We start from the raw sequence: 15,196 nt of genomic DNA, 5'->3' as shown, positions 1-15,196 counted from the left end.
CCGACAGGTCCCATTTCATCCTTGGTCATGTGGACGTCCGGGGACAAAGTGATGGCACCAGAATGCACAACGTACAGGAGTTTCCTACTAGTACCTCCTGGATGTAGTGTTAATATCCTGGGATTGGCAACCACAAACACCTTTCAGATTTAGTTCACTTTTGTAAGTCAAAGCTGAAACTGAATACATACAGTACCACAGTGTTTTGCTATACTGTTTTGTGTAGGATGGACAATGCCAAGTGTCTAATGTCTATGTGTGTTTATTAGGGTAAAGAGGGACTGAAGGGGATTCAGGGACCTCCAGGTCTACCAGGCTTAATGGTAAGATATACAATAAGTGTTTAAAAGCTTTTATTTTCTTCTCACTACAGCTTGTACTAATTATATAAATATGGTGTGAAATAAATAATAATAATGACTAGGGATGTCACACACGATTAAAGGAGATGGAGATTAATCGCGATTAAAGAACCAAATTAATCACGATTAATCGACTGCAAAAATAAGTAAGTAAAATTTGAACAGTGATGCACATTTTTATTGCAAGAAAATGTTTACCAGTAAAAAATAAAAAATTATGATAAAATTATTAAAACTAAATTATTTTTAGAAAGCCAGCCAATGCCTATATAGAGTTGTTAACAGATAGCCATCTTTCAGCCAGTTGTTTAAAATGACAAGTCTGTTCACATTATCTGGTAAAAGTGAGGATGTTTTCCTGTTCATAACCCTGCCACTGAGAACAAACGCTCAGGGTACTACAGTGAACCATTTCTAGATGCAACACGTATAACGTCGTTAACTCTGTTAAAGCATCTACAGTCCATTGTGATCCATTTAACACCAGTGTTTGTGATGTTCCCACGATGTGTTCAGTTCATGAGCTTTCCATCCAAATTCATCTAAAATAAAGTCAGAGCTCATTTAGCCTGTAACACGTATCCGCGAGCGCAGACGCCCGACGAGACAAATCCGTGCTCTGACCAAAGATGATATTGAAGCATCAATTAATAACTGTAATTTTGTCTAGTGATGATTTCTCACACTTTTTGAAAACAAAAAATGATTATTTAAAAACACGCTACATTTTGCAATATGTAGCAGCAGAAGCTCGAGTAATTTGTAACTCACAAACGCAAACTGGAAAAAGAGCCGTGTTATCGCTATACAGTATAAACACAATGTTAATGTCTTAAAGCAGCGCAAATTACCACAGTGATGTATATTTAAAGAGGCACAAACATAAACATAGCCCAATAAAGATCATTTAATTAAAAATGTTATTCTTGTTTAATTTTTTTAATTGCAATTAAGATTTTAACATGTTAATCATGTTAAATAACGCAATTAACGACAGCCCTAATAAAAACATTTAAAATGTTAATTACTTACATAATAAGACTTCTCTGTTCTCTTTTACAAAGGGAGTGATGGGTAAGCCTGGCAAAGATGGAAGACCAGGAGAACAAGGAGACCCGGTAAGATTCTTGTATTTTTTCAGCGTGTGTATCAACAACCAACATCAGAATTATTGCCACCCTTGGTAAACGTGGGTAAAATATGTCATGAGCAGTTAGCCTGTTTGTAATGCTAAATGGGCTATGACAGACAAGAGTGGCGGACACACACGCAAAAATGTTAACAAAGTGTATTTAATATTAACAAAAGACAAGACAGGTTATAACAAGACAAGACCAGATACAAACACACGTTACCTATGCTAAGCTAAATGCTAATGCTACTCAACATGAACAAGTCTAATGCTACACTAACGGTTAAACACACATGGACTAAGATAAATGCTATGAGTTTAGAAGCAAAATAGTTTCCAAAGAGTGAATCCCAGCTCCCCTCTTAACTGCTCTCAGATGAGGTGCAGCTGGTGCTAATTAGCAGGGGAACCAATCAAAAAAGAGGCGTTGGCTCAGGATTGAGAGTGCTCCCGGAGAGAGGGGTGTGGCACTTAGACACACTCCTGGAACACACAGAGGCTGGAACCGTGACACTGTTGTTTTTCTGGTGAAATTCCTCTCTTCTCTTCTCCTCTCTTTTCTTCTCTATCGGTTCTCTTCTCCTCTCTTCTCTTCTCTATCGGTTCTCTTCTCCTCTCTTCTCTTCTTTTCTCTTCTCTTCTCTATCGGTTCTCTTCTCCTCTCTTCTCTTCTCTATCGGTTCTCTTCTCCTCTCTTCTCTTCTCTATCGGTTCTCTTCTCCTCTCTTCTCTTCTTTTCTCTTCTCTTCTCTATCGGTTCTCTTCTCCTCTCTTCTCTTCTCTATCGGTTCTCTTCTCCTCTCTTCTCTTCTCTATCGGTTCTCTTCTCCTCTCTTCTCTTCTCTTCTCTTCTCTTCTCTTCTCTTCTCTATTGGATCTCTTCTCTTCACTTCTCTTTTCTCCTCTCCTCATTTCTTTTCTCACATCCTCTCTTCTGTTTTCTATCGGTTCTCTTCTCCTCCCTTCTCTTCTTTTCTCTTCTCTTCTCTATCGGTTCTCTTCTCCTCTCTTCTCTTCTTTTCTCTTCTGTTCTCTATCGGTTCTCTTCTTTTCTCTTCTCTTCTCTATCGGTTCTCTTCTCCTCTCTTCTCTTCTTTTCTCTTCTCTTCTCTTGTTTTTTCTTTTCTTCTACTCATTTTAGTTTTCTTCTCTTCTTTTCTCTTCTCTTCTCTATCGGTTCTCTTCTCCTCTCTTCTCTTCTTCTCTCTTCTCTTCTCTTGACTTTTCTTTTCTTCTACTCATTTTAGTTTTCTTCTCTTCTCTTCACTTCTCTTCTTTTTACTTTTTTCTCTTCTCTTCTCTTTACTTTTATTCTCTTCTCTTTACTTCCTTTTCCTTTCGTCTTATCTCTTTACTTTCCTCTCTTCTCTATCGGTCTCTTCTCCTTTCCTCTCTTCACTTCTCTTCACTTCTCTTCACTTCTCTTCACTTCTCTTCACTTCTCTTCTCTTCTCTATTGGATCTCTTTTCTTCACTTCTCTTTTCTCCTCTCCTCATTTCTTTTCTCACATAAGTGCTTGACCTCACTGTCTCTTTTGACTGAATGAGCACAAATTCCCACAGACACTCCAAAGTCTTGTAGAAAAGCTTTCCAGAAGAGTGGATGCTCATGCTCAGGTGTCCCAATATTTAAACTTTTGTCTATAAATACATGTATTATGACTCTTGTAGTGATCTTTACTGAGGGTGCCACATATATATGAAGCACAGTGAGGTCTAAAATTGAGTTAAATGTTCCTCACAGGGAAAACAGGGAGAACCTGGACCGCCAGGCAGAGATGGACTCAGAGGACTTCCTGTAAGTGTCAAAACCACCTGTTATATCTCATTTTGCAGTAAACACTGTATTAATTTCAACATTTTCTTTTTATCCAGGGATATAAGGGGCACAGAGGAGAACCTGGACCTCCAGGATCAAAGGTTAGTGTTTAATGGAGTCATACTGGTAGAAGTTTAAGTCACATCTGCAGAACAAAGACGTTCTGAACATTGTTTTATTCACACTGGAACTGCTGGTAGTTGTAGCGAGACTATAACAGATCTTCTTTATGCACAATCTGTGTGAATCTTGATCCAATCAGCTTCTAAATTTAGGACCATCACTGTTGGCTGGATATTTTTGGATGATGGATGGTTCTCAAAGCATCAACAGTTTATATTTTCTCCATCTGTGTTTCGGGTGTGGTCAGGTACTTGACTGTGAAGAAGTGAAGATGAAGAAATTAACAATCCACGATTATACTAACGATACAATCCAGTACTTATAATTCCTATATACGGTCAGGTATTTGAAACCATAGTGTTGCCAATGACAATAAAAGTGCTTATTTTTATGAATCCCAACAATAACAGCTAATCCCTGTGCTAGGCTAATAATTCCTACATTATGGTAAAGTAACCATGTGCTGGTCTCAATGGAAGTCCTATGTTGGTCTAGTTGAGCAGTGGTTCTCAACCTTTCCTTGTCCTAGACCCCCTGTGTTAAAAAAAAGGTTATTCTGTGAATTCAATGAATTTAAGATGATATTTTGGGGTTTACTTCTGGTGAACTGGTGGTAGGAGCTTCCTCACCTTGGTCTACTTCACCAGGCTCTGCATTACCGTAGTGACCTTTGCACTTATGTGTTGGGCAAATCAAATATGCGTCCATTCTCAAAAACCCAACGTAGGCTGAAGGCAGTTCAAAATAGATCTACATGACATTGCAAGAAGACGAACGCCTTTATTTGTCATATATACAGATACACGTGTACAGTACAATTCAATTCTTTTTTTTCCGCATATCCCAGCTTGTTTTGAAGTTAGGGTCAGAGCACAGGGTCAGTCATTGTCAGGCACCCCTGGAGCAGACAGGGTTCAGGTCCTTGCTCAAGGGCTGGATTTGAACTGACAATCTTCTGGTTGATAGCTTAAAGCTCTACCCACTAGGCTACCATTGTCCCAAATCATAAGTTGGCAGCGGTGGTATATATTGGTATACCAATAGCCTATTGATTTTCCACTCCCATCACGTGTGATTATTTTTACTCATCTTCATTAAATGTAACAGGACTTCTCTCTAGACTCACTGAGGCCCCCTAGAGGGCCTCGACCCCCTGGTTGAGAACCACTGTATGAGACTATCTGTTTTCCCACTCATATTACCAACAAGGAAACAAGGTGCAATCTAAAAACTTCTCAGTCTCATTCTGTCAACTTCTTATACCAGATCTGAAACATACTGCACTTATCTAAATCCCTCTGGATGAAAGATTCTGCTACAAGTTGTACATTTTATTTTGGAAAGTTTTGCAGCACAGTCTTGGAAAATAAAAAGCGAGACTATGGGTCTGTCTGAAAACCTAGTTATCTCTCTACATTGGGGTGCCCAAACTTTGTGCCTTGAGATCTACTATTTCAGTCGATGGGTCATCACGATCTACTTTTTACGGTTGGCCTCATCATTTTTCAGAAATGCTTTGTAGCTTTTTTAAATGCGCTTCAATTGCCTATATTGATATTCAGCATTACAGGGCATGCATGGGTGATGTCACAAACACTGGGCGCAAGACAAAAATACACCCTGGACAGGGTGTGTCAAACCATCGCAAAGCATCACACACTCACACATACAGGTGCAACTTAGAGAAGTAACTACACCTACTGACACGTTCAAGCCCAGAGAAAAGCCACGCAGACATGGGGAGTACATGCACCAGTTCGTTCTAACCTGTAATCAATTGCATTTCTCAGTGTCCACTAGGTGAAGGCAAACCGCAAATTAAAGAAACATTTACATTAAACAGTGGCCACATTTCATGTCAATCATGTTGACCTGTTAGAATGAGGCCAGATGTACCAGCGTGCACTGCGTGATTGACTGGCACATCGCGATCGACGTATTGGGCACCCCTGCTGTACATAGACGCATTTACGTCATCCTAGTCTCCCGAGAAGAGGGCGTGTCTAAATTCTTAGATTCCTTAAAATGCTCCAACTGAGGCGCCTTAATTCTGAGTGATAATCTGACTGAATAACGAGCGAGCGTCCGATGCTTCCTTAGCGCTGAAGGCAATCCCAGCATTCAGTGCGGCACAACTTTTCTCACAAGAAAATACAAATATGACAGGCGAATGTGGAGCAACCAACAGAGTTCTTTTAGATGTAAATAAACGTTAGCAGGTGTGCTATTGGCTTGAATGGCCTGAGGCTAACTGCGTTAGCTTAGAAGGCTAAAACTGTGGTGACATAATCACAGTAATCTCTGTGTAAGTAGTGCGTCTAAATAATCTGTCTTATGAGTTTGATGTCTTATTAGAACCCGCTCTACTGAGGCAGCTGATCAGGTAGGCAGTAGGCAGCAAGACAGCTCACTAGGCTTTTAAACAGACCCCAAGTTAACACATTCTCTACATGAAAGAAACATCTGCACATTATTGTGTCTGTGCTGAAAATCACAAATAAAGTGTGGTGTGTGTTTATAAACGACGTCCCGTCTTTTCAGGGTGAGGACGGGAAGCAGGGATCACCTGGACGGGAGGGTCCACCTGGAAAAGACGTGAGTATTTATTTCTATATGGTTTCTATATGTTTGTTTATGCTACGTAGACAAAAGTATTGGAAGCATCCACTAAATATCACGTCTTATTCTCCACATATAACTGATTTTGTGTGGTCAGTTGATATCCAGACTCTGAGGTGTATGTTGAGGACATTGGGTCATTGGGTGTTGTGTACAATGGTTTGAATCTCTTGATGCATGTTCAATAATCCCAGTACACAGCAGAGCACCTCTGTCACTGGACTGTAGATCTAGAAGCTTCAGTAAAGTCCTCATGCTGCGTCCCATTTGATTTTGAAAAATGAGGTTGTAATAGCAAACAATCCGAGCAAAACCTCAACACTGATGATGAGTTCCAACATGACGCTAGGCCACACAGGGAAAGTTTGAAAAACCCTAGTATATGGTATCTTACGACACTACTGGAATCCCTAGCATGCAAAATGTTATTATTTTTATTATAATGAAGGTGAGTGGAAGGCATATGCAACCAGAAGGACTTTAAGAAAAACCTGAGACATTTCATCCCTTCTGTTTGTTTTAGGGAATGAAGGGACCTCCTGGACCTGAAGGTCACAGAGGACCGAGCGGTGAACCGGTGACGATACACCTCTCTCACCATTTCACAGAAATACGAGTGATTTATAAACACGTCCAGTTCTGACCTTTGGATTGTTTTTGTAGGGTAAACCTGGAGAGCCGGGGCCGCCTGGGAAACCCGGCCATGCTGGAAATCCGGTAAGTGTATGAACGTGTGCTGCATTTATTTTCCTCTGGGTGGGATTAGAAGTGGATTTATTTCTGCCTTGTGGTACATAATCGGTTCGGCTCTGTACTAATCTCTGTTAATCCTGCTGGATAAGTGTTGCTATATGAATATTTTAATCCACACTGATGTGCCAGTAAAACTCTGTTATTTTGGTGAAAATCAGGGTCTTCCTGGAGTCAAAGGAGAGCCAGGAAGCCCAGGATTACCCGGCTTTGCAGGCCCAAAAGGACCCACGGTGAGTTGATGCTTCCCCTAGAGACACTTGTTCTGTGATTAAATGGTTTTGGGGGTTTAATTGGAAGGTCTGGTCATAGTTTTATAGTTTTTCTGAACTATGTAAAAAAAACCACAAAATTAAACATCTTAATCTGTTTGGCATTATTATTATTATTATTATTATTATCATGATTATTATTATTATTATTTTATTACTATTATTATTATTTTATTACTATAATTATTATAATTATTAATTAATATTTTTGTTATTATTATTATTATTATTATTTATTATTATTATTTATTATTATTTTTAATTATTTTATTATCATTATTATTATTATTGTTATTAATTTTATTATTGTTATTATTAATTTTATTATTATTATTATTATTGTTTTGTTATTATTATTATTATTACTATTATTATTACTTTTATCATTATTATTATTATCATTATTATTGTTATTTATTCAATTATTTGTTTATTTCCATACGCATAAAAAATAAAAATAAATGCTTTTTAAAGGTACTATTTTTCTTTCAAAGGTTACTTTGTTTTTTCTCTGGTCAGGGTTGTGGTGGTTTAGTTTCCCCAAAAAATGCAGTAAAATACCCTGGACAAGACTCAATTGGTGTCCGTTATGGGGCCTCAATCACCTCTTCCCATCAGACATAAACTATCATGTCTGTATGTGGTAGCTTAGCGGTTGAGGTACTGGACAAGAAATTGGAAAGTTAATGGTTTCGTCCCCACCGCCACTAAGTTGCCACAGTTGGGCCCCTATCAAACACTTAAATGCTTGCACTGTTTGTTTTCAGTTGGAAGTTGTGTTGGCATTTGCTAAATGCCAGAAATGTAAATAGAAATATATGTAGATGCCCAACCGGTTGATAGCACCGATGGGAATTAAAACCTGGCACAAAAAAGACCAATATTATAATCTAGTGTACTTTATTACAAGCCAGAATGAACAATTAGAACACAAGTTAGCTCAGTGGTTAAGGAACTGGACTAGTAATCAGAAGGTTGCCATGTCAAGCCCCACTGCTACCAAGCTGCCACTGTTGGGCCCTTGAGCAAGGCCCTTAACCCTCAGCGACTGCTAAATGCTGTAAATGTAAGTCAGAAGAACAAAATAGATTTATTTGTTGTTGCATTATATATGACATAAATAACAATGTATAGCTAGATTTTTAATAGTGGCAAATACAGTTAATATTATTAATCAGTTCAGTTATTTGTGCTCTATAAATAGGCAGCATTCTACAACTTGAGGCAACGTCTGAAGCTTTCTGTGTAAAAGCCCAGGATTTAATATTCTATTAATAATAAAGTATATTAAAATGTTTTCTTTTACACAGGGTCCGTCTGGTCCTGTCGGTCCCGAGGGTAAACAGGTCAGTACACTGTCTATAAAATCCTGTGAGGTTTTTGATCGGTTGGTGTTGGGATATGAAATAAAAATCTATTGGTATTGTTTTACAGGGCATGATTGGCAAACCTGGAGACAGAGGATTCAAGGGAGAAAAGGTGATTATAGAAAACTGGTCCATGATTACGAAAATTACGATATTTATTAGCAATGTTAAAAGAAACTCCAGTGTCCTGCACAGAGCCCTGACCTCAGCCCCACTCAGCGACTTTGGGATGAATCGGAACTGCATTGCTACATGTAGTAAAGCTTTTTGTTTTATTAGATTTACATTTACATTTCTGCATTTAGCAGACGCTCTTATCCAGAGCGACTTACAGAAGTTCTTCCATAGTAAACATTTCATTTCTCAAGTTTTAGTAAACAACAGTCAAAGAACACGAATCTGCTGAAACCTGTTAGAACCAAAGTGTTTTTCTTTTTTTTTTTTTTTTTAAATGAAATGGAAAAAAAATGTTAGTAAATAGGTATAGGTCAGCTTAAGTGTTTAGTAAAAAGGTGGGTTTTTAATCGTTTTTTAAAGACAGCAAGAGACTCAGATGTTCGGACAGACAGAGGAAGTTCATTCCACCACTTGAGTGCTAGAACAGAGAAGAGCCTTGATGCTTGTCTTCCTTTAGTCCTGGGTGGAGGCTCAAGTCGAGCGAGACTAGTGGCTCGGAGGTTGCGTGGTACAGAGCGGGGTTAGGTAGTAACATCACTACTTTCAAATCCAGTAGCTGTTTTGACTAGTAGAACTAATAAACATTATATAATTCACTTAAAAGTATGATTATAGATTTTCAAAATTATCCACAATAATCATGTAAATATTGCATAAGGTGTTTTTTATATAAAGTTTTTTATTAATAATAATAATAATAATAATAACAATAATTATAGTAATGAAATAATAATAATAATAATTATTATAATAAAAACAGTAATAATAATAATAACAATAATTATAGAAATAAAATAATAATAATAATTAATAAAAATAATGATAATAGTAATAAAATTATGTTAAAAAGAAATTATTAATAATAATAATACAATAATAATAATAATAGTAATAATAACGATAAAAATAATAATTATAGTAATAAAATAATAATAATAATAATAATAATAATAATAATTATAGTAATAAAATAATAATAACAATAATAAAAGTAATAATAATAATAACACTAATAATATTAATAATAAAAATGATAAAAATAATAATAATGGTAATAATTATTAATAATAATGATAATAGTATGTTAAAAAGAAATTAATAATAACAATAATAATATTAATAATAATAATGATAAAAATAATAAGTATAGTAATAAAGTAATAAAAGTAATAATAATAATAATAATAATAATAATAATAATAATAACAATAATAATAATAATAAAATAATAATGCCATACACACTATTAGAAAAAGATGTAGGAAATCTTAGTCTGTGTAGACACTGATACTTCAGAAAACCATTGTCGTTTAACACAGTCCGCCACTGCATTAAGAAAAGCAACTAACACACTTAGAGAACTGGAACTGAACTGGAACTGAACTAGAACATCGATTGAGGCTTTCTTGTCTTTCCAACATCAGCACCCAGCCATACAAACGCTTTCATCTTTTGACTAAATGGGCACAAATTCCCACACACAGACAAGTGTTCTAGCTAAAACAGGTCTCACAGAGGTCTTTCTATTTTAATAGCATTTGTTTTTGAAATGGAACTTCCAACAAGCTCATGTTCAGGTGTCCAAATACTGTTGACCATATAGTGTCTAAAGTAGCGCTTAACATGAAATGTCAAAGAGGCACCACCAGCTAGGTGAAAGCTAAAGTTGGGTGGTATGCCTGTCAGGTGGCATGTGCTGACCAGTTGTGGGTACAGCTCCAGGAATGAGGTTCCAATCCCAGTAAAGCAAGTGTTTCTATAAATTAGGATCAATCACAGTGGTGCTCCTGGCTCCCACTGGAGTTCTTTTGGGCAAATCTTACTAGATTATGGTCAGGATTCCAGTATCAGGGCTCACTGGAGGGACTAGATCTTACTGCTTGCTTGGGAACTCCTGGTGGAAGAGCTGGAGCTGTTTCACTCACAGCAAACAACACTGCTGAATGCATGAAGATGTTCTGGTTTTCTTTTCCTGTAGGGTGACCACGGCATAAAAGGAGACAAAGGTCAAACCGGAGACCCAGGAATGCCAGGAACCCCGGGACCTCCAGGCAGGAAGGGTCATACAGGTATGATGGGAATGTCCGGACCTTCAGGAGAGGCTGGACTCTCGGGACCACCAGGTGCACCAGGTCAGCCTGGACTTCCAGGAATCCGGGTGAGATGTTCGACCTCATGGATTAGCTCAAAACCTTATAATGGATAAACGTTTTATTCATTCTGTCCAGCTAACACGGTGTTAATGTTAATTTAGGGAGAAACTCCATCTCTGGAATCAATACGGAGATTAATTCAGGAGGAGCTTGCCAAGGAACTGCAAGGTGAGATTGATTCTGTGGGATTGTGTAGGTATGAGTGGCATATTAAAGGCAAAAAAGTGTCAGCGTGGTCTGTTTAACATCCTTGGAGAACAAGTGATGAGAAAGGAGCTACAAGGAACGAGAATTCAGGGTTGGTGAAAAGACCAGTAGCAACCTCAGGTTTGCTTGCTGCTGACTGTATAATTGGTCACATGACCAGGAGAACCACAGGAACTGGTGTGTTGTGTCAAGAAGATGCCTGGATGTTCTGGAGATGATGGTGGAGGGTAGATGACTGGAACAAGTGGCCTTTCTTATACTTGGGAAGTAGAGTGCCAAATACTTCACAATGTGCCAGTGAAGTGAAGTCAAGTAAAGCAGTGGACATGATAGTGATGGTCAAATTGACAAGGATCTGGAAGAACAAGTCAGTTAGCACCATCATCAAGCTACGATCTTCATACGATTGATGAAAGTCTTGGTCTGGCCTGTAGCTTGGACACAGAAGAAAGAGGAATAGAGACACCTTCAAACTTTTGAGAACAAGTGCATCAGAAAACTGCTAAAAAATCTCACAGAGGAAGATGATCACCACTGAGCGAGTGTACGAGACGGCCAGAACAGAAAAGGAGCTACTGAACCACATTAAGTCCCACAAGTTACTTTCCTTTGTGCACCCATGTAGGTGGTGTCATGACAGGACAAGGGAAGGACTCAGAGGACAAGGAAGACTAAGAATAAGCTGGATTAAGTCTGATAAAAGAGCTGACCCATCTGTGCGGTCAACCATCACAAAGAGATGACAGGGTAGTGAATAAAGAACAAGGAAGAATTGTGGTCACACCTGTATGTTACTGTGATTATTGTTGCTATACATGATGAACGCTTTTATGTTATGTGTGTATTTGTAGCTAAAATGGCCTACCTCATGGCCCAGTTTCAGCCCACACACATAAAGAGTACGGCCGGGCGTCCCGGCCCACCCGGACCCCAGGGTAAAGATGGAGCACCTGGACGACAAGGTCCTACCGGAGAGCCTGGTATGCCCGCACAAAACGGAGCAGAAGGACCCAGAGGACCAGCGGGACCCAAAGGTACGCTACCCCACATATGTATGCGACCTATATTGATTAAAAACCATATATGGTTATAAAATTTATAGACACAGAGAGGATTTACATCATCATTATTAATTCTGACTGGAATCGAGAAGTGGAATTGTTTTATATGTTTGACCCTTAATCAGAATAAATTGGAACAGTATGGAAAATGCAAAACCCCTTGAATTTATAGAATTTATAGACAAAAAAATGCGACAACGACGACCCCGGACTGTTGTACATCTTAAGATGTGTTTGCAGGAAGAATGAGACAAAATAAAAGCTGAAACACTAAATCACTTGGTCTCCTTGGTGCCAAAATGGCTTTTAAGTGTGATGAAAAGGAACGGCAACATTACAAAGTGGTAAATGCTTTACTGTCCCAACTTTTTTTGGAATGTGTTGCAGGCCTGAAATGCTGGAATGGATGTTTATTAATAAATGAAATGAAGTTGACCAGAAAAAACATGAAATATCTCAGCTTCATCCTGTCTGACATCAAATACAAGTCAAAGTAAATGTAGGAAATACTGCTGATTTTTGCATTTTCCATACTGTCCCAACTTTTTCTGATTTGTATTACAATTATCAAATTATATTATCATTATTAACAATTATCACTGAATACAATTTGAACATTTAAGGGTTCGGCTCAGGGGCCCAACAGGGGCAGCTGGGTGATAGTGGGGCTTGAACTGACAACCTTATGATTACGAGTTCAGTAATCTAGTGGATTCAGTGACATTGATGACATTTTCCAGTGTTAAGAAGAAAAAAAGAAGATCGCTTTTATTTGTCGCATATATTGTACAGATACACATGTACAGTACAATAAAATTCTTGTACAAGGCCCTAGAGCAGACCGGGTTAAGGGCCTTGCTCAAGGGCCACACAGTGGTTGCATAGCAGATTGATAGCCCAAAGCTCTACCTACTAGGCTACCACTGTCCCTAAGATTAAGGTGTTAACATCACTACTTTTGAATCCAGTAGCAGTTCTGTATTTATATCTGTGTATTTATTAACCAACATATAATCATAATTAACCCAGAACTAATCATAAAATGTAATACTACATAATGTAAATGTTACAGATTTAAGCTATTTACATTTACATTTTCAGCATTTATCAAACGCCTTCATTCAAAGCATCTTACAACTGAGATTGTATTCATTGCAGGCAATAGAGGATTAAGGACCTTGCACAAGGGCCAAACAGTGGCAAGCGGGCAGATGTGGGGCTTGAACCAGTAACCTGTACCTTAACCGCTGAGCTACCCCTGCCCTGCTGTACGCACACTATTAAAAAAGATGTAGGCTATGATACTTCAGAAAATTATTGTCACTTAACACAGTCTACTGCTGCATCAAGAAAAGCAACTGAAACTCAGTTACACAAAGAGAAAGCCAGACGTCAGTTCTATACAGAAAGACATCTGGGTTCTCTCGGCACAATCTCATCTCAGATGGACCAAAAGACTCGGATGTTTCAGATAAATCCTTATTTCAGTTTATTTTTGGGACAAACAGACAGATTCTCCAAATGAGAAGGATTATCCAGCCACCATCTGTCCTGGTATGTGGGAGCTTCAATGCCCACCCACAGCACGGGTGACTTGCATATATGTGAAGGTATTATTGACACAGATTTTAGAGAGACATGTGCTGCCATCAATTCAAAACAAGGGTAAACACCCCTCCGTCCCAGCTTTTTTGAAGTTTGAAGTCTACTTTTATTAGTTTAATAAGGATTCAAGTAATTTAACACATCACAAATTCTTATTTTTATTGTTTTACAAAACGTCCCAATTTTAACTGAAACTGCTTCATTCCAGAAATACAGAACATTAACCTAAAAATAATCTTATATTAATAAATAATAATATTAATAATAATAAAAAAAAAAATTATAATAATCTAAAATAATAATAAAAATAATATAAATAATAATAATAGTGATAATAATAATAATATAAAATAATAATAATAATAATAATAACAACAATAGCTTTACTGTTGATATTATGAAACTGATTGTTGATGAGTTCATTCTATCATTGTCCTTTTACAACCCCAAATCAGAAAAAGTTAAAACAGCATGCAAATAAAAGAAAATAATACTGCAGTGTTTCCTACATTTACTTTGACTTTTATTTCATTGCAGACAGAATAAATTCAAGAGATTGAATGTTTATTAAGAAATGAAATCCAGCTGAACAAACAAAACATGAAATATTTCGGGTTCATTCTGTCTACAATCAAATAAAAGTCAAAATAAATATAAGAAACACTGCGCTTTATTTTTTATTTGCATTTTCTGTGTGGAGGACTCAACAGCAGCAACCTGGCAGTGGTGGGGCTTGAACCAGTGACCTTCTGATCACATGGAACCTATTCTGAAGTTTTTTATCTGTACTATGTACTGTGTTGTTTACACTCATGTTCTTTGTTGTTCTCTGGTCTGGAGGATCAGAGCGGTAGCTGGTAGCTCAGTGGTTAAGGTACTGTACTAGTAATCAGAAGTTGCTTGTTCAAGCCCCACTACTGCCAGGTTGCCACTGTTGGGCCCCTGAGCAAGGCTCTAACCTCCTAAGACCCCAGCTTTGATTTTTTCAATGCATTTTTTCTTTTCATTTTGTTTTTATCTTATTAGTTGTCTAGTAATTGTGTCCACTAATGGGGACGATCGGTTTAGCAGGTCAAGGAATAAGGCATAACAAAGCCAAAATGTAATGTCCTCATATGTGGCCGCAGGGTCTCAAGAGGTAAATCCTCAATTGCTCATATTCAGCCATAATTGTAAGTTGCTTTGGATAAAAGCAGCTGCTAAATGCTGCAAATGTAAATGGAGGAACGTTATTTCATTTCACTATGTACATGTGTGTAGCTAAAATGACAATAAATACTCTTCAACTCTTTTAATATATATATCTTTTTATACAACAGTAACAATCTGATAAGCGGCCTTTTCACACCACAACTGTATTACTCTGCTGACGCGTTGCCAGTAACGACAAACTTCATGCACACAAGCCGTCGGATTTTTTTGTAGGTCTATTTGTGCTCATACACATTCAGAAATTGATAAAATGGATCACTTTCAGATAACATTTGACCTGCAGCCCGTTTGGCCAGACTCTGAAGAAGTGTGTGACAGCAAATTCTGATTCGGTAAA

The 15,196-nt window shown here is 37.7% G+C and overlaps 1 protein-coding gene across 1 annotated transcript in view; it reads left to right on the top strand.

Annotated features, from left to right (window-relative positions):
• col22a1 (collagen, type XXII, alpha 1) overlaps positions 1 to 15,196 on the top strand; it is a 100,262-nt gene that overhangs the window by 82,098 nt on the left and 2,968 nt on the right. The window contains exons 51-63 of the mRNA XM_062999892.1: positions 270 to 323; positions 1,427 to 1,480; positions 3,239 to 3,292; positions 3,370 to 3,414; positions 5,978 to 6,031; positions 6,579 to 6,632; positions 6,719 to 6,772; positions 6,967 to 7,038; positions 8,388 to 8,423; positions 8,512 to 8,556; positions 10,600 to 10,779; positions 10,876 to 10,942; positions 11,833 to 12,015. Coding sequence (XP_062855962.1) covers positions 270 to 323; positions 1,427 to 1,480; positions 3,239 to 3,292; positions 3,370 to 3,414; positions 5,978 to 6,031; positions 6,579 to 6,632; positions 6,719 to 6,772; positions 6,967 to 7,038; positions 8,388 to 8,423; positions 8,512 to 8,556; positions 10,600 to 10,779; positions 10,876 to 10,942; positions 11,833 to 12,015 — 952 coding nt within the window. The remainder of the gene's footprint in view (positions 1 to 269; positions 324 to 1,426; positions 1,481 to 3,238; positions 3,293 to 3,369; positions 3,415 to 5,977; positions 6,032 to 6,578; positions 6,633 to 6,718; positions 6,773 to 6,966; positions 7,039 to 8,387; positions 8,424 to 8,511; positions 8,557 to 10,599; positions 10,780 to 10,875; positions 10,943 to 11,832; positions 12,016 to 15,196) is intronic.

The sequence above is a fragment of the Trichomycterus rosablanca genome, chromosome 1 (assembly GCF_030014385.1).
Source record: "Trichomycterus rosablanca isolate fTriRos1 chromosome 1, fTriRos1.hap1, whole genome shotgun sequence".
Classification (NCBI taxonomy): Eukaryota; Metazoa; Chordata; class Actinopteri; order Siluriformes; family Trichomycteridae; genus Trichomycterus; species Trichomycterus rosablanca.
This window is presented reverse-complemented; position numbering and strand designations above follow the sequence as displayed.